This window comes from Oryctolagus cuniculus, chromosome 10 (genome assembly GCF_051225735.1).
Source record: "Oryctolagus cuniculus isolate XC-2025 breed Fujian yellow rabbit chromosome 10, ASM5122573v1, whole genome shotgun sequence".
In the NCBI taxonomy this organism is placed as follows: domain Eukaryota; kingdom Metazoa; phylum Chordata; class Mammalia; order Lagomorpha; family Leporidae; genus Oryctolagus; species Oryctolagus cuniculus.
This window is the reverse complement of record NC_142876.1, coordinates 102335642-102359826: the sequence shown is the minus strand read 5'-3', so window position 1 is coordinate 102359826 and position 24185 is coordinate 102335642. Positions and strand designations below refer to the sequence as shown.

Below are 24185 nucleotides of genomic sequence, written 5' to 3'. Positions count from 1 at the left end.
AGGGGAAGAGTATTCAGTTTTTCACCATGAGGCATGATGTTAGCTGCATGTTTTCTGTAGATGTCCTTTGTCAAGCTGGGAAAGATTTTCAGTTAGATGAGAGCTTTCTCATGAATGCTGGGTATTACTGAATGCTTTTTTGATTATAGATCCAGCCTAGAATAAATTCTATTTGTATATTATATATAATCCTTTCTATATATTGCTGGATGTGATTTGCTAATATTGTTAGGAATTCTTGCATCTAAGTTCATAAGAGATACTGTCTGAAATTTTCTTTTTGTACTGTCCTTGTCCAATTTTGGTATAGGGATAATACTGAACTTATAAAATGAGTTATTAAATGTTAACTCTCCTTTTGTTTTCTAGAAGAGAGTATATAAAATTGGTGCTAATTATTCTTTAAATGTATGGTAACTTTTTCCTGTGAAACCATCTGGGCAGGTAACTGTTTTCAAGAGCTCTATAACTATAAATTCAACTTCCTTAATGGTTACCCAGGTTATCTATTTCATTTGGGCTGAGTTTCGGTAATTTGTTTTTCAAGGAAGTGGTCTAATTCATCTAGGTTGTTAGTTTGTAAAAATAAAGTTCTTTCTAGTAGTCCCTCCCTCATTATCCTTGCAATAGCAATGCAATATCATATTATTAGTGATTTGTACCTTCTATCTTTTTGTCAATTTATCAATTTTATTGATAATTTCAAAGAACCATATTTTGGTTTAATTGCTTTTCTTTGCTATTTTCTGGTTTACAATTTCACAAATTTCTGCTTGCTTTGATTTTATTCTTAGTCTAGGTTTTTTAAAGGAATTTGGAGGGAGTTTTTTTTAATTTAAAAGATTTATTTATTTATTTGAAAGGCAGAGTTACAGAGAGGCAAAGTCAGGGAGAGAGAGGTCTTCCATCTGCTGGTTCACTCCTCAAATGGCCCCAACAGCTGGAGCTCTGCCAATCCGAAGCCGTGAGCTAGGAGCTTCCTCAGGGTCTCCTGTGTGGGTTCAGGGGCCCAAGGATTTAGGCCATCTTTCACTGCTTTCAAAGGCCATAGCAGAGAGCTGGATTGCAAATAGAGCAGCTAGGACTCGAACTGGCACCCATATGAGATGCCGGCAGAGCAGGCAGCTGCTTTACCAGCTATGACACAGTGCCAGCTCCTGTCTAGGTTCTTGATGTCACAACTTAGATGACTGATTTCAGACCTTTACTCTTTTCTAATGTAAAGCATAATTTTCCAATCTCGGTACTGCCGTAGTTACATTCCATAAATTTTAACAAGTTTCATTTTCATCCAGTTCACTGTATTTTTATTTATTTATTTTATTTTCATTTTTTAAAGATTTATTTATTTTTTGAAAGAGTCACACAGAGAGAGGAGAAGCAAAGAGAGGAAAGAGAGAGGTCTTCCATCCAATGGTTCACTCCTCAGTTGGCCGCAATGGCTGGAGCTGCTCCGATCCGAAGCCAGGAGCCAGGAGCCAGGAGCCAAGAGACGCTTCTGGGTCTCCCACATGGGCACAGGGGCTCAAGGATTTGGGCCATCTTCCAGTGCATTCCCAGGCCACAGCAGAGAGCTGGATCAGAAGTGGAGGAGCCAGGTCTCAAACAGTGTCCATATAGGATGCTGGCGCCTCAGGCCAGGGCGTTAACCCGCTGAGCCACGATGCCGGCCCCTCACTGTATTTTTAAAATTTCCTTTTGGGGCCGGCGCCGCGGCTCAGTAGGCTAATCCTCCGCCTAGCGGCGCCGGCACACCGGGTTCTAGTCCCGGTCGGGGCGCCGGATTCTGTCCCGGTTGCCCCTCTTCCAGGCCAGCCCTCTGCTGTGGCCAGGGAGTGCAGTGGAGGATGGCCCAGGTGCTTGGGCCCTGCACCCCATGGGAGACCAGGAAAAGCACCTGGCTCCTGGCTCCTGCCATCGGATCAGCGCGGTGCGCCGGCCGCAGCGCGCCGGCCGCGGCGGCCATTGGAGGGTGAACCAACGGCAAAGGAAGACCTTTCTCTCTGTCTCTCTCTCTCACTGTCCACTCTGCCTGTCAAAAAATAAAAAAAAAAAAAAAAAAAAAAAAAAAAAAAAAAATTTCCTTTTGGAATTCCTCTTTGATCCATGGATTATTTAGAAATATATTGTTTAATTTCCAAGTGTTTGAAGATTTTCTTGTAGTCTTTCTGCCATCAATTTTGAATTTGATTCCAGTATGGCCAGAGAATATATTTTACATAATATCAATTTTTAAAAATTTATTCATATTGGCCGGCGCCGTGGCTCAATAGGCTAATCCTCCACCTTGCGGCGCCGGCACACCGGGTTCTAGTCCCGGTCGGGGCACCGGATTCTGTCCCGGTTGCCCCTCTTCCAGGCCAGCTCTCTGCTATGGCCAGGGAGTGCAGTGGAGGATGGCCCAGGTGCTTGGGCCCTGCACCCCATGGGAGACCAGGAAAAAGCACCTGGCTCCTGGCTCCTGCCATCGGATCAGCGCGGTGCGCCGGCTGCAGCGGCGGCCATTGGAGGGTGAACCAACGGCAAAAGGAAGACCTTTCTCTCTCTGTCTCTCTCTCTCACTGTCCACTCTGCCTGTCAAAAAAAAAAAAAAAAAAAAAAAAAAAACAGAAAAAATTTATTCATATTAAAGTTTGTTTATGACCTATGATTCATATTAGTAAATGACACATGGGCCTGTGAAAAGAACATATATATTCTTTTGCTGAGTGGAATTTCTATAATGTTACTAAGATTGTGCTGTCTGATAGCACTGTAAACTATTTTATATCTTTTTTGCTAATATTCTGTCTGGTGATTTTATCAGCTGCTTAGAACAGGATGTTAAATTGTGGTTTGTCCATTTCTCCTTTAAGCTCTATCAATTTTTCTTTCATATATTTTGAAGTTCTTTTTTTATGCACATACATTTAAAGTTTTATTTATTTGAAAGATAGATAGGCTGAGAGAGAAAGAGAAGGAGGGAGGGAGGGAGGCAGGCAGAGAGAGAAGGAGGGAGAAGGAGTGGGGAGAGAGAATGAATAAGACAATTTTCCATTCACTTCCCATATGCTCACAATAGCTAGGGCTGGGAGCCCACAACTCCACTGGATCTCCCACAGGATGGCATAGACCCAAATACTTGACTCATCATCTGATGCCTCCCAGGCTGTGCACCTGGCAGGCAGTTGGGTCAGAATCAGAGCTGGGACTCATGTCTAGAAACTCTGATTCGGAATGGAAGCATCACAAGGGATGGCTTAACCATTGCAGCAATGCCTGCCCACGCATATACAATCAGAACTGAGCAGTCTGCTTGGTGGGCTGATTCACCATTCCTTTCTCTGACATCTGCTTAGAATGATATGAATACAGCCACTCTTGCTTTCAAAATTAATGGTGACCCTTTTCCATATTTTTATTTTCAATCTATTCATATCCTTGTTTCACATGCATTTCTTGCAAATAGCAAGAAATAACCCATTCTTCCTACTTTGTTTTTCAATTGTAGTATTTAGACCACTTGTACTTGAAATCTATTGGTATATGTTAGGGCTTAAGCATTATATTTTGGGGCCGGCACTGTGGACTTGAAATCTATTGGTATATGTTAGGGCTTAAGTATGACATTTTGGAGCCAGCTCCAGCTGGCCGTTGAGGCCATTTTGGGAGTGAACCAGCGAATGACAGAAGACCTCTCTCTCTGCCTCTCCTTGTCCTTCTGTGTAACTCTAACTTCCAAATAAAAAAATAAATTAATCTAAAAAAAAAAGATGACATTTTATAAATTGTTCTCTTTGTTTCTCATTCGCTGCTTCTCATGCTCTCATTTGCCTTCTTGTGGGCTAAATGTCTTTTAGAAATCCATTTTTGGGGCCTACGACTTGGTGTAGCAGTTTAAGCCAATGTCTATGACGCCAGTATTTGATATTAATACATCTGGGAAAGTAGTGGAAGATGGTCCAACTAGCTGGGCCCCAGCCACCCACAGAGACTCACATGGAATTTCTGGCTCCTGGCTTCAGCCTGGCCCAGTCCTGGCCATTGCTGGCATTTGGAGAGTGAACCCACAGATGGACGATGTGTTTATCTCTGTCTATCTGCCTCTTTCTTCCCCTCTCTGGAACAGCAGGTTAAGCCACTGCCTGAAATGGTGGCATGGCATCCCATTTGGACACTGATCTGAGAGTCTCAGCTGTTCCGCTTTTGATCCAGCTCCATGCTAATGAGCCTGGGAAAGAAGCTGAAGATGGCTTGAGTATTTGGGCTCCTGTCACGCACATGGGAGACCTGGATAAACTCCTGGCTTCAGCCTGGCCCACCCACAGATACTGCTACCATAGGCAAAATGAACCCCTGATAGAAGATCTCTCACTCCAACTCTGCTTTTTAAATAAATAAATAAATAAATCTTTAGGGGAAAAAAAGGAGAAATAATTGTTTGTTTTTAAATAATGTTTTTGAGTGTTGCTCTAAGTATTTTTATTTTTTTATTTTTTGACAGGCAGAGTGGACAGTGAGAGAGAGAGACAGAAAGGTCTTCCTTTGCCGTTGGTTCACCCTCCAATGCGCTGCAGCCGGCGCACCGCGCTGATTCGATGGCAGGAGCCAGGTACTTATCCTGGTCTCCCATGGGGTGCAGGGCCCAAGTACTTGGGCCATCCTCCACTGCACTCCCTGGCCACAGCAGAGAGCTGGCCTGGAAGAGGGGCAACCGGGACAGAATCCAGCGCCCAGACCTGGACTAGAACCTGGTGTGCCAGCGCCGCAAGGCAGAGGATTAGCCTAGTGAGCCGCGGCACCGGCTTGCTCTAAGTATTACAATATACATACAGCTGACCGACATCAATGTTTTACTATTCTGAGTGAACTGTTGAATCCTGTTTCCATTTAGAATCTTTTGCCCTATCCACATTTACAATTTTAAGTTAAATTTGAATTTTTTTTTTTAAAGACAGAGAAGGGGCTGGCACTGTGGCAAAGAAGGCTAAACCTCTGCTTGCAGTGCCAGCATCCCATAGGGCACCAAGTGAAGTCTTGGCTACTCCACTTCTGATCCAGCTCCCAGCTACTGTGCCTGGGAAAGCAGCAGAGGATGGCACCATGTGGGCCCCTGTATCCACATAAGAGACCTGGAGGAAGCTCCTGGCTCCTAGCTCCAGCCTGGCCCTGCTTGGGCTGTTGTGGCCATTTTAGGAGTGAACCAGCAGAAGGAAGTTCTCTCTATCTATGCCTTTGAAATAAATAAATAAAACTTAAAAAAATAAAAACAAAGCAATCAAAAGGCAGAGAAACAGAGAGGATATGCAGGCAAGACAGAGAGAGGGAGATGTTTCTTCTGCTACTTAACTTCCAGATCCCCACCATAGCTGGACCAGGCCAAAGCCAGGAGCCTGGAGCTCAAGTCAGGTTTTTCAAGTGGGTAGTAGGTACCCAAGTACTCAAGTCATCACCTGCTACCTCCCCAAGTGTGCAGTAGCAGGAAGCTGGAATTGGAAGCAGAGCTGGTACATGAACCCAGGAACTTCAGTATGGGGTGTGGGTATCTCAAGCGGCATCTTGACCACTACACTGCACATCTTATAACACTTTTAACATACTTTCCCCCTTCAGGGGCCAGTGTTGTGGTGCAGCAGTTTTAGCCACTCCCTGCAACACCAGCATTGCATATTGGAGTCTTGGCTGCTCAGCTTCTAATCTAACTTCCCTGCTTGGAAGGCAGCAGAAGATGGATCAAGTACTTGGGCCCCTGGTACCTATGTGAGAGACCTAGATGGAGTTCCTGGCTCCTGACTTTGGCCTGGCCCAGCTACGCACTCACGGCCATTTGGGGAGTGAACCAGTGGATGCAAATCTCTCTTCTGTTCCCCCTCCTGTTACTGTCTTTCAAATACATTCTCTCTCTCTGTCTCTTCCTCTTTTGTCTGCCTTTCAAATAAATAAATGAATGTTAAGAAAATCAAAACTGGCCAGCGCCGCAGCTCAATAGGCTAATCCTCCACCTTGCGGCGCCGGCACACCGGGTTCTAGTCCCGGTCGGGGCGCCGGATTCTGTCCCGGTTGCCCCTCTTCCAGGCCAGCTCTCTGCTGTGGCCAGGGAGTGCAGCGGAGGATGGCCCAAGTACTTGGGCCCTGCACCCGCGTGGGAGACCAGGAGAAGCACCTGGCTCCTGCCATCGGATCAGCGTGGTGCGCCGGCCGCGGCGGCCATTGGAGGGTGAACCAACGGCAAAGGAAGACCTTTCTCTCTGTCTCTCTCTCTAACCACTCTGCCTGTCAAAAAAAAAAAAAAAAAATCAAAACTAATAAGAAGGGGGCAGGGTAGAGAAGTATCACTATATTCCTAATTCTGTATATATAAAATACATGAAATTTGAATACCTTAAAAAAAAAGAAACCCACTTGAAATATCCATGTCTTTATCAATCATTAGTTTACAAAAGTTAAGAGATTATCCTTGCATGGATTTCTTGGTATTTATCTTATCTGCAATTTTAGTGTGTATAGTGTTTTTTTTTTTAAAGCTTTATTTATTTATTTGAGAGGCAGAGTTACAGAGAGAGGGAGAGACAGAGACAGGTCTTCCATCCACAGGTTCACCCTTCAGATGGGGGCAATGGCCAGAGCTGGGCCAATCTGAAGCCAGGAGCCAGGAGCCAGGAGCCAGGAGCTTCTTCCAGGTCTCCCACATGGGTGCAGGGGCCCAAACACTTGGGCCATCTTCTACTGCTTTCTCAGCCATAGCAGAGAGCAGGATTGGAAGTGGAGTAGCTGGGATTCAAACTAGCACCCATATGGGATGCCAGCACTGTAGGTGGAAGCTTAACCCACTATGCCACAGCAAAGTCCCCAAATTTCAGTTTTTTAAGTTTATATCTTTTGTCCCATTTGGGGAGTTTTCAGTCCCTATTTCTTAGAACAGTTATTCACTCTTGGATTCTTTCTCCTGTTCTGGGATTCTGGTGACACAAATGTTAGATCTTTTGTTATGGTCCCACGGGTCTTTGAGACTCTATTTTCTATGTCTATTTTCTCTCTGTTGTTCACACTAAATAAATTCTATTGATTTGTTCTCAAATTCACTGTTTCTATCATGTGATCTCCAGTCTACTGCTGAGGCCATTTGACAAACTATTTGCATTGTATAATTAACATTTAGTTATTTTTCATAACTTGTTTCTTTGCTGAGATTTTTCCAGTTTTTCATTCATTTTAAAAAAATCACAATTGCTTATTATAGCAATTTTATGATGGTTGCTTATAAATTCTAATATCGTACTTTAGCAGGCAATGCCTTTGTTTACATTTAGCAAGTAGATTCTGGCTTTAGTGCCAATGATAATTTAGTGCCATAGGATTCTGGCCTGCCAAGGCTGTCACTCAATCCCTGGCCTATGCAGTGTCACCTTGTTAGCACTGAGTAATGCTGGATACATGGTAAAGAGAGAGCTGCTCTTGGCCTGATCCTGGCTGCCTGGGGTGAGGACTCTGCCTATTGAATCTCTACTGGGGTTGCTGAGACAAGAAGCACCTACCTGGCCTGCTTTCAGCTTCTGCCAGGTGGTAGAGGACTATGAGAAACCAGGCCCACAGGTGCTGCTGGTGCTGTTAACTGGTGCTGCAGGCCTAGAGCTCCTGATAGCTGTGGGTGGAGTGGACCATGGGTAGGCTGTCATAAGTTCCACTGACACTGTGTCAGCAGACAGGTTGAGTTCACCGCTGATTATGGGTAGAGAAACAGGGCTCACCACTGGTCTCTGCTGGACCTCCCCTTTCCTGTCCTTTGGCAAGAGAGAATGGGCTTTTCTCCTTCTCGTCTTTTTTTTGTCTATGCTTGATAATTCCAGGTTATGGGCCTTGCCAGTCCTCAACCACGAATATACGCAAAACTCACTGCACTGTGGGTCCTCAAGTCCTGGGATCTCTACTCAGTTTGCCTTTTCTCTACCTTTTAGAGTCCTTTATGGAAATCTCTAAATTATTTTCCAAGAATTTAGTTGTATTTACTGGGAGTACCAAGAATAAGTGAGTTGATACCATCTTGTCTTTGTAGGTGGTTTTCTAATGTAGAGCTTTTTGTACTTTTTGATGTCTGAACTGCATGTATTTTTAGTCAAAACTGAATATCTTTTAGTTTTAAAAATGTGACAGAAAAAAACAATTGCAAGAACGACACAAATTTTAGCCTGTTCTGTAAGCAGACTGAGAGATTTTAACAAATGTATGAATTTTTGCCCCTGGCCCTAGACCACTGTATTTTTTTTCCAATGGACATAGGATTTTTCAGTAAACAATATATATAGTTAAAAATAATTAATAAAATAAATAATAATAAATATATAACTTCACTTCATGAAGATTCTATTACTAGAATTCAGGCATGCAGTTATCTCACACTTACATGTACAAGTAAACATGTACATGTACTTACATGTACAAGTAAACATGTCTATGTAAGCAGATATGGTCTACCTCCCTGACGGTGCTGCTCACCAAAACTATCATCTTTCCCTCAGGGACATACACTAGGCAACTGCTAGAGATTACCACCCAAATGTCCCTAGAATTCTGCAAAAGGATGTCTTGAACAGAATTAATTTAACTCCTGCACAAAGCTGCTTTCTGTTGTTGGATCTTTCCATTATTTGAACCACTGCCTGCTGGGAAATCAGGCCCAAAATCACAAGACAACCTTCAATGCTTCTTTCTCTCTCATTTTCACACCTTCCACTGTTAATTATTTTCACCTCTATTTCCCCTATCGTGTTTTCAGTGTTTCATCTGTCCCTTTCTGAATCAAACTGTCCTAATCAGGTTTTCTTCCTTCAATCTTCCGTCTTCCAGTTCATCTTACATAGCGAGAAGAGTGTCTTCCCTAAGCTGACCTTTGGCTACTTTACTTGTTGTCACAGACCCTCACCACAGTTTTTTTTTTTTTTTTTTTTTTTTTTTTTTTTTTTATTTATTTGACAGAGTTACAGACAGTGAGAGAGAAAGAGAAAGGTCTTCCCTCTGTTGGTTCACTCCCCAAATGGCCACAATGGCCAGCACTGCGCCAATCCAAAGCCAGGAGTCAGGTGCTTCCTCCTGGTCTCCCACGTGGGCACAGGGGCCCAAGCACCTGGGCCATCCTCCACTGCCCTCCCAGGCCACAGCAGAGAGCTGGACTGGAGGAGGAGCAACTGGTACCAGAACCCGTGCCTACATGGGATGCCGGCACCGCAGGCGGAGGATTAACCAAGTGAGCCACGGCGCTGGCCCCACCACACTTCTTATGGTAGTAAGTTAAACTTCTATCAGTGAGGTATCTGAAGCTTGGCACGATTGGGTTCCAGGAATGAAGTTCAGTTTCAAACCCCCTGCCCTCTGTCCCAGCAGGCTCAACCTCCACTCTCTTTACCCCTCCCCATTCTATCCCCTCTAAAATAAAGTCTTTTCTGTTTAAAAAAAGAAAAAAACAAAGATTGGGTTCCAAAGATTTTTCTAGATTTTTTATTGTTTCTTTCTATATACGTATAGATAGCCTTAGTGTTTTTTGTTTTTTGTTTTTTGTTTTTTGTTTTTTTAATTAACTTATTTATTTGGAAGGCGGGGGCAGGGGAGGGGAGACTGTCTTCCATCTACAACAGCCAGAGCTGGGCTGATCCAAAGCCAGGAGCCTGAAGCTTCTTCTAGGTCCCCCACAGGGGTGCAGGGATCCAAGGACTAGGGCCATCTTCCACAGCTTTCTCAAGCCATAGCAGAAAGTGGAGCAGCTGGGACTAGAACCAGCTCCCATATGGGATGCCAGCACTGCAGGCAGCAGCTTTACCCACCACGTCATAGCATCAGCCCCCAGATAGCTTTGGAACACTTGCTCAACCCACTTTTTCTTCTCAAGAAAAATTTTCCAGATGAACAAAGTGACCAAGTCAATACTGAGTAAGAGGGGTTGGCACTGTGGCATAGCAGGCCATATGAGTGCCGATCTGAATCCAAGCTGCTCCATTTCTGATCCAGCTCCCTGCTAATACTTCTGGGCAGAAAATGGCTCAAGTGTTTGGGCAGCTGCCAGCCACATGGGAGACCTGAACGGAGGTTTCAGACCCCTTGCTTTGGCCTGGCCTTACCCTGGCCATTGCAGCCATCTGGGGAATGACCCAGCATATATAAGATCTCTCTCTTTCTCATTCTGTCTCTCCCTCTTTCTGTAACTTTGCCTTTCAAACAAAATTTTTTAAATGTTTAAAAAAATATTAAGAAGGCAATGACACCTGTGTAGCTGACTGCAACAAACCAGGCCAGTAAAAATATTTACTTTCTTTAATATGGATGAAGCCATGAAAACTGTAATCAAGCAATCTTAAGTCCCTAAGGTACATGCTAGCAAAAAGCTGGCCACAGAGCCCAAACCGTACTAACTCACGTGACTGTTCTGTGCTAAGCAAAACAGTCATAAGGGAAGAAGCAAAAAAGGTTAGAGATGACAGAGAAAAACCCAGCTCTGAGAAGGGACAATAGAGCACATGTGGAGGGAGAAACAGAGGTCCCGAACACACACCCACTAGCTACAGCGTGCTGATTATACCTCCTGCAATCAGATTCCCCTGGGATTTATGTACTGTCAATAAATACTTTAACAAGTAAATAGGTTCCTCTGAGTATGTTTGTTCTTTGCAAATACTTAATAGAGTGCCCGGTAAAGACTCATTGCTTTTGTTTAACCTAATGAGTGCCTGGGGTTCATACCTTTGCTTACATGAGTTCCTTTGTATGAAAGGCTTTCCTTCTGCATTGTTGGACAGCCTAATTTTCCAAGGTCCAGTTCAAATGCCACCTCCTCCAAAAGTTTCCATGAGTCATAACCCTTTCTCCTATCACTCTTCCCATGCCCGCCAACTAGACCGTAAATTACTTGAGGACAAGGACAATTCCCAGTGTCTAAACAGTGACAAATGGCAAATGAGAGGCATGTTGAATGAGCAAACCACTCTTTCGCAGAGTCAGCAATCACCCATTCGTCTAGTGAATGGATCAGTTGATTCATCAGTCATTTGGAATTCTTTTCTATCAGCACAAACTACCATGATCCTGTTTTGAAACAAACAGAAGTCTTTACTCATTACCACCTTGAAGGTTTGCAGTGCTGACCTGGGCATCTAGGAAATCAAGGAAAAGATGAAGTCCTATCCATGAGGAGATTACAGTTCTGCCACAGCCAGAAGACAGAGACAAGATTAGGACGCCTGAGTTCTTCTGGTCCTCGAGTCCTGAGACATCATGGAAGAACTATAATGTTTTCCTGCCCATCTCTATTTAAAAACAAATTCAGGTCAGTTACCACTCTCCTAGAAAATACCACTTCTTATTATCAGAGAAAAAGAAAACTTCATAGAAATCTGCTAAATGGAATAAACATCAGAGGAAACAGGTCCCAGAAAAAAACTGACTTTTCTTTTTTTAAGAAATAAAACACATTTATATTCCTTTTAAGAAGTTTGTAAATGATGGCCCTTTGTGCTCACACTGGACACAGAGAAAAACAAGCTGCTTTAGACTCCAACAATAGGAGCCACTGGGGGATGGGGATGGGGATAAAGGGCCAGGAAGAAAGGCACAGAAGGCAGCAGACACAAAGACTGCCACGCTCTCTGTTTGTTAGGGGGTGAGTCTCTCCTGTTTCTGTTTTCTCTTTCTTCTCCCCACAAATCCTCCCGAAACACCTAAAGAGAAAACCAGCAGCAAGACTGGGTCAAACATTTAGAACAGGAAAAGAATACTAAATAGCCAGCCTGAGATGACTCTTTTTCAGTTTGAACAAAACTAAACATTCTCAAAAGCCGTTAATGGAAAAGAGGGCTTCCACCCAACCTGTGCAAGTGAACGAGAGGAGGCTAGTACTGATAAAGCCATTGTGAATCTATACAGTGACAGTTTTTTTAAGCAAGGAAATCAATCAGTTGTGATTGGATGATTTAGAGCTCAGAAATCATTTAGTTCAAACCAATGGGAAGCTGAAGGGTGGGAGGATGGGGGTGGGGTGGATAGGGTGACATGAGGTCAAGGCAGGGGCTTTAATTGTTATGCCCACCACTCTGACTCCAACCCACACCCACTGCAGTCAGCTTGACCCAGTCAGATTCACTGTGTTATCCACATAACGGAGAAAGCTTTCCCTCTGCAGTCACAGACGTCAACAGCAATAAGCTGCCTAACTCTCCTGCCGGTAATCTATCACTTTATTCCCTTTCTTGCTGTCTGCTTGTTCCCAATGGAAGCAAAATTTAGAAACATACCATCACGTGGGCTCTCTCCACACAGGAAGGATGGCGTGCTCTGGGTTGCAGTGACCTCAATTTCTTTCTTCCCTGCCACAGTCGACTGTCCTGGCTGTTTCTCACTTCCCTGGCAGACTTGGGAACATGAATCAATTTTTGTTGGACTAATACCTTCCTGTTCTTTTTCCTGGCTGCTTCCTTCAGGAATCTGCCCCAGCTTACTATGGAGATACAACTCTGCAACACAGAATTCCTTTTTCCCAGAACTGATGCTGCTGCTCCTCTGGGTCAATTCTTCACTCTTCTCAGCCACTGGGTCCTTGCGGACGGAAGGAGGTATCTCTGTAGCAGACAGGATGGGCAGCTCCCCGGGGCTCAGTCTGGGGTTGACTGTCTGTTCCTCAGCCACGGTCATGGAGCGCCTTATGGCAGCAGCTGCCAGTTTCCTGGGCAGAGGAGTTGGTACTGAGCCATTAGTTGGAGGCAGTAGGCCAGAAGAAAGCTCTTCTCGGGCAGGGAGTTCAGGGTACTTATCTGCAAGGTTGACAGCTGGGGGAACTGAAAGGTGAGAGCATTCAGACAAGGCCCGGCGCATTGCCTTTTTCTGCTGGGGGACTTGGTCAAGCACAGCCCCATCTTCAGTAGAACTCAGTTTCTCCAGCTCTTTATCGTGGCCTCTGATATGCGAGCCTACATTCAAATACTCCTGGGTGAGCTCGACCATAGTAACTGGAAGGACCGCAGTGGGGGAAGGCTCAGTGGTGGGGGCTGAGAGGCCTATAACCACTGCTGGTGGGGACTCACATTCAAGTTGCTCAGTGTTATCGCCCACCACCCCAATCACTGGGCAGCCAGGAGTGATGTTATTCTCCCTTCCTGAAGTTGCTTCCCTCAAGCCCCGAAAGCCTTGAGCTACTGAATCAAACTTGGGGTTCCAAACACTGGTTTCCTGCTCCTCAACAAACCTGGGGGGGATTTCAGTGGCTGCAGGGAAATCCAGGTCTGGCTGGCACTTGGTTTTTACTCCATTTTCCCCTGCCACTTCCCCCTGAACTGTAGTGGCTTTGTTTTCGTCTGACCCTTCTCTGAGTCCCGGATGGAATTCGGCTATCTTCTGGTGTACTGGGTTCCCCTCCGAGGGACGCCAGCTTTCTGAAATCACATACCTGCTCTCAAGGTGACCTGAGGCTGCTTGACAGTCCTTGTTCTGCACTTCAACGCTGAGCTCTTTGTCTATCTTCCCCTCAAAAAAGCAAAGCTTATTCTGCTCCAGGAAGCTGGCATTCTTCACAAGCCCATCCTTCAGCTGCCCGTCCATGCTGACACTGAGCCCGATTTCATTCAGTTTTCCCTCTGTCCTCTGCCACTCGAATCCAGCTTGACTGATTTCTTTCGCTGAGTCCATCGGCACTCTGCAAGCTTGCCCTCACAGAGCTGGCCGCTCACAGCAGTGAGGCAGGCTGGCTGCTTGTCTTCCACTGCTCTCCCCCCTCTCGCTCCTGGAGCGCTAACACCACCTACGATCACACAGAGCTTGCAGTGACATCACAACAAGTCCCCAGTATTCATGACAAAACCCCTCTTTCACCAACCTCCCTTTTTCCTCAAGCAGCTAAGTCCAGAACGTATTTACCAATATGAGAAAAAGGAAAGAAGGAAGAATGAATGAAAAGGAAAGGAAGGAAAGTGTTGTTTTCTGCAGAACCAAATGCCACTGTTAATATGAAAATGTAATTTCCTGCTAACTAGCATTCTGTTTAGATCTGCAATTTAAAATAGAGCATGGTGCCAATCCAGGCACAGAAATAGTAATTATTCTGGCTTTCACTGACACAGATACATAGATCCCACACATTTACTTATCTCATAGTATGCCTACCTTTCCACATTCGCCCACTGTAAAAACTGTTGTAAAAATAAGAAAGACTCATTTGCCAATCTCTAGCTATAACCATAGAGAATAATGATTCCAGGAAATTGCTACCAACAAAATCCTAAACCCTTAATTTAGTATCAAAATAGTACGTATTCACTTCATAGAGAAGAGTGGGTTGATGGCTGTCATAGCAACTTAACAAATTTACTTGAAAACTGACTTGAGTGGGGACCCCAAAGCCCCGTGAGATCTCTGCCTCTAGCTCTCATTGTGGAAGTTTATTTAATATATAGTTCATTTTTTTTTTGACAGGCAGAGTTAGTGAGAGAGAGAAACAGAGAGAAAGGTCTTCCTTCCGTTGGTTCACCCCCCAAGTGGCCACCACGGCCGGCAAGCTGTGCTGATCCGAAGCCAGGAGCCAGGTGCTTCCTCCTGGTCTCCCATGCGGGTGCAGGGCGCAAGCACTTGGGCCATCCTCCACTGCCTTCCCGGGCCACAGTAGAGAGCTGGACTGGAAGAGGAGCAACCGGGACAGAATCCGGCGCCCCAACCGGGACTAGAATCCAGAGTGCTGGCGCCGCAGGCAATATATAGTTCATTTAAAGACTCCAGTGATCAGGGTTTTGGGGACATATATTTCAACCATAAAACACTTATATGATTGGATACTTGCCCAGTAACAGAACACACTCTTCCTCATGCATTTATTCTTGTCTTTGTTCTCTGCCCTTTGGCTCCTTGGATGAGTTGGGTCATTTCTCAAACACCGGCCCTGCTCCTTCTAGCCTACTGAGTTTTCAAATCTCTGTGAATACATGGGGATGTGGGTTGGGGGGCAGTTCACTTTGGCAATCTGTGGCTTGGAATTTTCCTGCCCACCCACCAGAGCCACTGGGCCCATTTATGTCCTCATAGTCCTTTGCTGCCCTAGGCTTTGAGCTTACAAATTCTAAGCTGTGGCACAGCAGGTTAAAGCCCTGGTCTGCAGCACCAGCACCCCATGTGGGCTCCAGTTTGAGTCCCAGCTGCTGCACTTCTGATTCAGCTCTCTGCTGTGGTCTGGGAAGGCAGTGGAAGGTGGCCCAAGTGCTTGGGCACCTGCACCCACATGGGAGATCCAGAAGTAGCTCCAGGCTCCTGCTTTGGATCAGCCCAGCTCTGGCCATTGTAGCCATATCGGGAGCGAACCAGTGGATGGTTCTCTCTCTGCCTCTGCCTCTCTGTAATTCTGTCTTTCAAATAAATAAAACAAATTTAAAAAAAAAAAAAAGACTGATGGATTCATACTGGAAAAAGTTACCCTGTAAGGATGGGCCATACTCAGAACAAGGCTGGTTTCTGTTGTCTAGCCTGTAGTCCACTATTTTGTAATAACATAGGATACTGTGAAATATTCTACCAAAAATACAAGGGATGGGGCCAGCATTATGGCACAGCGATCTAAGCTGCTGCCTGCAACACAGGTGCTAGTTCAATTCAGTTCCACTGGTAATATGCCTGGGAAGGCAGCAGATGGCCCTGGTACCTGGGCCCCAACAACCCACACCGGAGACCCAGATGGAGCTCTGGGCTCCAGGCTTCCACTTGACCTGCCTCGGTCAATGCAGCCATTTGAAGAATGAACCAGCAAATGGAAAATCTCCAACTCTCTCTGTATCACTTTACCCTTTTGAATAAATAAATAAGAAAAAATTCAAGGGACATCTTTTCTCCAAGAAAAGGTTCAGGCTCTGTGTGTGTGAGTGTGTGTGTGTGTGTGTGTGTGTGTTATAAATATTTAGTTACTGGGGCCCTGTGGCACAGCAGGTTAACGCCCTGGCCTGAACCACCGGCATCCCATATGGGTGCCAGTTCTAGTCCCGGCCGCTCCACTTACCATCCAGCTCTCTGCTATGGCCTGGGATAGCAGTGGAAGATGGCCCAAGTCCTTGGTCCCCTGCGCCCATGTGAGAAACCCAGAAGAAGCTCCTGGCTCCTGGCTTCGGATTGGCGCAGCTCAAATAAATAAATCTTTTTAAAAAAATTTAGTTACTTGGAGCTAGTGCTGTGGTGTAGCAGGTAAAGCTGCCGCCTACAGTGCCAGCATCCCATATGGGTGCCAGTTTGTGTCACAGCTGCTCCTCTTCCAGTCCAGCTCTCTGCTATGGCCTGACAAGGCAGCAGAAGATGGCCCAAGTCCTTGGGCCCCTGCACCCACGTGGGAGACCCGGAAGAAGGTCCTGGCTCCTGATCGGCGCAGTTCTGGCCATTGTGGCCTACTGGGGAGTGAACCAGTGGATGGAAGACTCTCTTTCTTTCTCTCTCTCTCTCTCTCTCTCTCTGCCTCTCCTCTCTCTGTGTAACTATGAGTTTCAAATAAATAAATAAATTTGTAAAAGATTTATTTATTTATTTGAAACAGTTACAAACAGAGGTAGAGACAGAGAGAGAGGTCTTCCATCTGCTGGTTCACTCCCCAGATGGCCGCAATGGCTGGAGCTGCGCCGATCCGAAGCCAGGAGCCAGGAGTTAATAATCCTTCGCTGCTTTTCCAGGCCACAGCAGAGAGCTGAATCGGAAGGGTAGCAACCGGGACTAGAACCGGCACCCATATGGCATGCCAGCACTTCAGGCCAGGGCCTTAACCCGCTGCACCACAGCACCGGCCCCCAATAACTAAATCTTAAAAAAAATATATTTAGTTCCTTATTTGAGAGGAAGAGTTACATACAGAGAGGAAGAGACAGCTAGAAAGGTCTTCCATCCACTGGCTTACTCCCCAAATGGTTTTAACGACTGGAGCTGGTCCAATCCAAAGCCAGAAGTCAGGAACTTCTTCTGGGTCTCCCACCTGGGTGCAAGGGGCTAAGCACTTGGGCCATCTTCCGCTGCTTTCCCAGGCCATAGCAGAGAGCTGGGTCAGAGGAGCAGCCATGATACAAATTGGTGCCCATATGGGTTGCCAGAGCCACAAGTGCTTAGCCCACTGTGCCGGCCCCTATTTTTGTGTTTTGTTTGTTTTAAACACCAACACCATTTGCCACCAACTGCAAAGTTTTGGTTTCAATTTTTAAAGAATACTTTTTAGAAAAACAGGGAAAGATTGTTCAAACATTGGTCTATAAAATGTGAAGAGATTACTGAGATTGCTCAGGAATGCTTGCTTAAACTGGAGCAAGCCTTCTCTACTGTTCATTATCACTCATATATTTTTACTTCAGATCCCAAAGAGAGTGCAGGAGGAACCAGCCTACATGAATTAACTTCAGTACTTGACATAACACTATGTTATGGTCAAGAGCAGTAGGTAGTCTTGTAATATTGAACAGAAAAAACGTAAATTGAATCTCTCTCCTAAACATGAACTAAGTCTCACACACACTTCTTCCTCTTGATATCAAGTAGTTTAGTGACTACATATTAAAGCACCATAAATGTCTTATAGTCCATAGCAAAGCTCTCACTAAGGAAGGAAAGTAAGCATATGTAACAAAATGAATGGATGCCAAGAGGGTCGTGATTCTAATTAACAAGAAAAAAATAGGAGAAAATCTTGAGTACAGAAACAACGTTGGTAATGAAATACAGTAGAAATCTGGTTTTCTTACATTATATATATACATATATATATAAATCATATAATTAAGAATGAAATATGTAACAGAAATTTTCTAAGTATAAAGGAAGAGAAGAGATTGTTGCTATGCAGTCCGAATACACCAGAGATGAGAGTTTGGAAAACACCCTTAGATATTAGGAAAGCCTCAACAACCCCACTCACCCAAACACTAGTCATCCACTTCCAAACACACACCTTCAATTTACTGGCATGTTCTATCTTTGGCTTGTGTGGGGGGAAAAACAATTTGACTTGTAGTAAATAGACCAAATTTTATTTTATTTTTTCAGTTTCTCTCTTTATTAAGTCTTCTGCCAGCCAGCGAAGGGGGAGACATCATGCTTACTGTAAGCCCCTCACCCAGGACACAGTGAATCTCTTCCTGACTGTGTTCTCCCCCTGCTCAACAAATAAGAAGGGGACGAGGAAGCTGAGGGTAAAGGAGGGAAAGAAAGAAGATGCGCAGCCCCAGGACAGTGTCTATGATGAAGGTGAGCCGGCAAGAATAAACAGACCATGGACCTCATCCGTGGTAGGAATGAGGAAGGCAGGGGGAGGTCCTGAGATACTGAATGCCCTTGTCTGAGGCCAGAAGCAGGGGGGCAGGGGCTGTCTACATTTCAGAGCCCAGCTTCGCCCTGCCAGCAGCTTCACAGTCAAGTTTGCCCCATCAAGTCCTGCCTCAAGGGTCTGAGAGCTCAGCTGCCAAGGCCGCCATCTCCTCTCTTGGTTCTCCCAGAGAAAGGTGCCCCTAAGGGCCAAGTAGGGAGTCCCCAGAATTCACTATGGCAGTGCCACAGTGAGTGAGTAGACCAAATTTTAAAATCTCTCTATGCCACTGAGTAATTAAAATTCTGAGTAATTCATTAAACTGCTTCTAGCTTCAATTACTTCATCTATCAAATGAGGGAACTTTTTAAGCTACCTTCCAGTTTTACATTTTTAACACTCTCATATCTCAACAAAAAGGCTGAAACATACACTCAAGGAATTGCAGGCCTACTGCTATGTCACATGTGATTTTAACCTGGGCTTCAGTGGCCGTACGTTCAGTAACCCTTTTGCATTCTCTGAGGGTGCTGCCTGTTGGCAGAGGCATACCTGTGGCAAGTAACAGCATGTCTGCACAGTCTGCAGTCTGAGTTGGCCTATGTATTCTAAAGAATGAAAATTCTCAGGCAAAGAACAGGGTAGAAAATTGTCCAACATTTGTAGTGAGCCCACTTAGACCGTCTCCAACACAATTAGAAGAAAAAAAGGTGCCAAGGCAACAAGCCATTGCCACCTTTAAGGCCCACATATTTTGCCTTGACGGATCCATTCATAAACAGCAAACTGTAAAATAAGAATCAGCCAAACTACCAGCAAGAACCAGTAGAATGAAGGTGACAAATCACAAGGGACGTATCTCAAACAAGAGTTCACACTATATAGATCAGAAATTTGTCAACCTGAGGAAGGTAACAATGAGGTCAGCAACTAGCCACCAAGGCAAGAAGAGGCTATGGGGAAGAGGCTCAGGGTCAAGAAGTTCAGACCCACATGAGAGTCTAGTACCCAAGGCACCAGGCCAGCCACACATACAAGAACTTCTTGTTTGTTTTTCAAAAATTTATTTCCTTATTTGAGAGTCAGAGTTATACAGGGAGGGTGAGAGACAGAGAGATCCTTCATTGCTGGTTCACTTCCCAAATGGCCACAAACAGCCTAGGCTAGACAAGGCTGAAAACAGGAGCCAGGAGCTTCATCAGGGTCCCTCACGTGGGTGGCAAGGATTTGTGCCATCTGCTGCTGCTTTTCCCAGGCCATGAGCAGAGGGCTGGATTGGAAGTGGAGCATCCATAACACAAACTGGTGCCTACATGGGATGCCACTGTCACAGGCAGTGACTTTACCTGCTATGCCACAATTCCCCTCCGTGAACTTTTTGAAGTATCCACATGTGAGTCTAAAAAGCATTTAAAAATAACTAAAACACAAAATATATCTATTTCTTCTAACTTAAAAAGAAAAAGAAAAAACCCTCAAAACTAAGAAAATGTATTTTTGTATGAATTAGGTTTTCCCATGCACAATAGGGAATCTAATGTGAAATAATAAAGCCTCAGAGGCCAGTGTTGTGGCACAGCAGATTAAACTGCTGCAACTCAAATTCACACCCATATGGGATGATGGTGTCAAAGGCAGCCACTTTATCCACAATACCACAATGCTGGTACCTGGGGCTGGCCCTGTGGCACAGTAGGTTAAGCCTCATCCTGCGGCACTGGCATCCCATTTGGGCACTGGTTTGAGTCCTAGCTGCTTCACTTCCAACCCAGCTCCCTGTTAATGGCCTGGGAAAGCAGTGGGAGATGGTCCAAGCACTTGGGCCCCTGTACCCAGGTGGGAGACCTGGAAAAGCTCCTGGTTCCTGATCAGCCCAGCCCCAGCCATGACAGCCATTTGGGGAATGAACTAATGGATGGAAGACCTCTTTCTCTGTCTGTAACTCTGCCTCTCAAATAAAGTGAGATGTAGAGAGACAAACATAAAGAGCAAGTTCCTATCTGCTGGCTCAATATCCAAAAGCCTGCAATAGCTAAGGCTGGGTGGTGGTCAGGAACATAAGTTTCCCATATGGGTGGCAGGAATCTGATCACTTAAGTCATCACCACTGCCTTCCAGCATCTGCTTTAGGGGGAAGTTGGAGTCAGGAGTTTCTCACTGGGAATGGAAACCAGGCACCCCAGTATGAGATGTGGATAACGTAACTGCTATCCTAAGGTCCATCTCCTGATTCACTTTCATTTATATATATATATGTGTGTGTGTGTATATATATATATATATATTTTTTTTTTTTTTTTTTGACAGGCAGAGTTAGACAGTGAGAGAAACAGAAAGAAAGGTCTTCCTTCCATTGGTTCACCCCCCCCCCCACCAAGTAGCCGTCACGCTGGCAAACTGTGCCGATCCAAAGCCAGGAGCCAGGTGCTTTCTCCTAGTCTCCCATGTGGGTGCAGGGCCCAAGCACTTGGGCCATCCTCCACTGCCTTCCCAGGCCACAGCAGAGAGCTGGACTGGAAGAGGAGCAACCAGGACAGAATCCGGCCCCCAAACCGGGACTAGAACCCAGGTGCCAGCGCTGCAGCGGAGGATTAGCCTAGTTAGCCGTGGCGCCGGCCTTTCATTGATATTTTTGATCAGCAATGAAAAATACTTCAGTTTTAATTTACAACTATAATTGTTTTTGGATCAATTCAAAATTCAAATATTATTACAAAATAAGAATATATTTATTCGCCTGTGTGTTTGGGAGGCAAAATCAAATTTGAAATAAAGGGAACAAAGAATTGGGGCTGGTGCTGTGGTGTAGCGGGTAAAGCTGCCACCTGCAGGGCTGGCATCCCATATAGATGCCAGTTCGAGTCCCAGCTGTTCCACTTCCAATCTAGCTCTCTAATATGGCCTGGGAAAGCAGTGGAAAATGGCCTCAGTCCTTGGGCCTCTGCACCTTTGTGGGAGACCCAGAAGAAGCTCCTGGCTCCTGGCTCCTGACTGGCCCAGCTCTGGCCATTGTGGCCATTTGGGGAGTGAACCAGCAGATGGAAGACCTGTCTGTCTGTCTGTCTCTCTCCTTCTCTGTAACTCTGTCTTTCAAATAAATAAATAAATAAATAAATCTATAAAAAAATACTTAGATGGGGGCCAGCACTGTTGTACAGTGAATTAAGCTGCCAGCTACAATGCCAGCATCCCATATGGGTGCCTGTTTGAGTCCTGGCTGCTCCACTTCCAAACCAGCTCCCTGCTAATGAGCACAGGGAAAGCAGCAGAGATTGGCCCACGTCCTTGCGCCTCTGTACCTACACGGCAGACCCAGATGAAGCTCCTCGTTCCTGGATTCAGCCCTGACTGTTGCAGTCATTTGGGGAGTAAAACAGCAGATGGAAGATCTATCTCTGTAATTCTGACTTTCAATAAATGAATTTTTTTATTTAAAAAAATTTTAAAGATTTTTATTTATTTATTTGACTGGTAGAGTTACAGACAGTGAGAGGGAGAGACAGAAAGAAAGGTCTTCCATCTGTTGCTTCACTCCTCAAATGGCCATAATAGCCCAAGCTGCACCCATCTGAAGCCAAGATCCAGGTGCTTCCTCCCAGTCTCCCATGTGAGTGCAGGGACTCAGGGGCTTGGGCTATCTTCTTTCTTTAAGATTTTATTTATTTGAAAGACAGAGTTACAGAGAGAGTTAGAGACAGAGAGGTCTTCCATCTGCTGATTCACTTCCCAAAATCAAAACAAAACTTAGATGGTCTGGTTCAAACAAGGTATAGGAGCACTGACCACATAGAATTTTTCGAAAGTTAAAAGAATTTAGGGGGCCGGCACTGTGGTATAGTGAGTAAAGCCGCCACCTGCAGTGCTGGCATTCCATATGGGCACAGGTTCAAATCCTGGCTGCTCTACTTCTGGATCCAGCTCTCTGCTATGACCTGGGAAAGCAGTGGAAGATAGCCCAAGTCCTTGGGCCCCTGCACCGGTGTGGGAGACCTGGAAGAAGCTCCTAGCTCCTGGCTTCAGATTGGCGCAGCTCCGGCAGTTGTGGCCATCTGGGGAGTGAACCAGTAGATGGAAGACCCCTCTCTCTCTGCCTTTCTTTCTCTCTGTGTGGAACTCTTTCACATAAAATAAATAAATCTTAAAAAAAAATTTTAGGACAGTGCTCAACATGCAGTAACTTTCAATAAATAGTAGCTATTTTTTAGCTTTGTGACACTTAAGAGTCCCAATAAATTTCATTATATGTCAATAAGAAGAAAAAAACAGAGAAAGAGAGAGAACAGAGGGGGAATAATGAGCAAAGGCACTTAACAAATGGCACTGCTGTTAAGAAAAGACATCACCAAATGGGTAGTTCTCCAGTTGTAAAATAGTAGCAACTTTAAAAGTGGATTTTTCATCTACTGAGCATATTTTATTTATGTACAAGGGCCTAGAAACTGTTAGGATTCTGGGTCTATAAATTACTTCAAGTTTCACACCAAGAGAATTTCCAACCATAAACTGACATTCCCAGCTGCTGGAAGGCAGTTGATAGGATCAAGCAAAGTAAAGAAAAAGAAATGAAGCCAGATAAAAAGGACACCAGGCTTCAAGATGGCAAGGGAAGGGCTTGTCTAGATGGATTCTTAACTATCCCACATGCAGTGTCACACACAGCTATACTCATTTTCTGAGGAACTAACATGGAGCAGATCCTAGAATCCAGTATGGACCCATCCTTTCAAGTTTCTGCTTTCTGTCACAAAAACCTTCCAAGAAGTCCTTTCCTGACAAGCTAAGCTCATCCTTCCTAAGGAATCTCATTAATCTTTCCTGTCTAGAACAATCTGCATAATATGTGAAGCCACTTTATGCTAAAGATTCCTTAAACTCAAAAAAAGAAGCATAAGGAAGAAGAGAATTCCTTTACTTTAAGTAAGATTAAGATCAGCAAGATAATTTGTGTCTAACACCAAAAATGTCACAGGGTACCATAAGCCTGTAAAGCTCTAGGCGAGGTGATAAAAAGAACACTTCAATACATCAAACACAGACTCTGGAGAATAAAGTACTAGACAGTCCAAAGACCTAGATTCTGGGGCTGGCACTGTGGTGTAGTAGGTTAATCCTCTGCCAGTATCCTGTATGGGCGTTGGTTCTCGTCCCAGGTTCATCTTTTCCTATCCAGCTCTCTGCTATGGACTGGGAAATAAGCAGAAGATGGCCCAAGTGCTCGGGCCCCTAAACCCATATGGGAGACCCAGAAGATGATCCTGACTCCTGATTTCAGAATGGCTTAGCTCCGGCCATTGTGGCCATTTGGGGAGTGAACCAGCAGATGGAAAACCTTTGTTTTTCCCTTCCTCTCTCTATAACTCTATATCTAAAAAACAAAAGAAAACAAACCTAGATTCTCTCTAATCTAAAAATTAACCTTTGATTCACTGTTTATGTCCTCATGTGTCTCTATTTCTACAGCTAGAAAACTGCCTAATTGCCAAAATAAAGATATTTAACTATTAATTATCAACTTCCATCTTAAGTATCTAAAACTTTTGGAAGGTTTTTCTGAGGCAAGAATGAGGAAATCATGGGCTTTAGAAAGACTTGGGTTCAGATTCCAGCTTTGCTACTTATTATCTGTGTGACCCTAACCTCAAGAGTTGAACATTTTCTCACCTAGATAATGAAGAGAATCTTTCATAGTATTATAGGTCATATATATGATTAATCAGACACATCATCTTCATAACAGATGGTAGGTGTTATTATTTTTATTACTACTACTACTACTACTACTACTACTATCTTTATTGCCAAAACAGTAAAAACTATAGGTAACACCATACACCCACAGAATAAATGAGGACAAGATGTGAGGATTATTAACAATCTAGGGACAGCACAATTAGCAAGAATGATTCAATGCAAAGAACAAAGAGAA

The 24185-nt window shown here is 44.7% G+C and overlaps 1 protein-coding gene across 50 annotated transcripts in view; it reads right to left on the bottom strand.

Annotated features, from left to right (window-relative positions):
- The window catches only part of MAP4 (microtubule associated protein 4), a 193900-nt gene that overhangs the window by 25480 nt on the left and 144235 nt on the right, over nt 1–24185 (bottom strand). Inside the window, exon 1 of one of the 50 annotated variants that reach the window (XM_089306383.1) lies at nt 12255–16007. The exons of the other annotated variants lie outside the window; for them this stretch is intronic. Coding sequence (XP_089162509.1) covers nt 12255–13641 — 1387 coding nt within the window. The 5' untranslated portion in view covers nt 13642–16007. Of the gene's footprint in view, nt 1–12254; nt 16008–24185 lie in introns of those variants that run through there. 50 annotated transcript variants of the gene reach the window in all.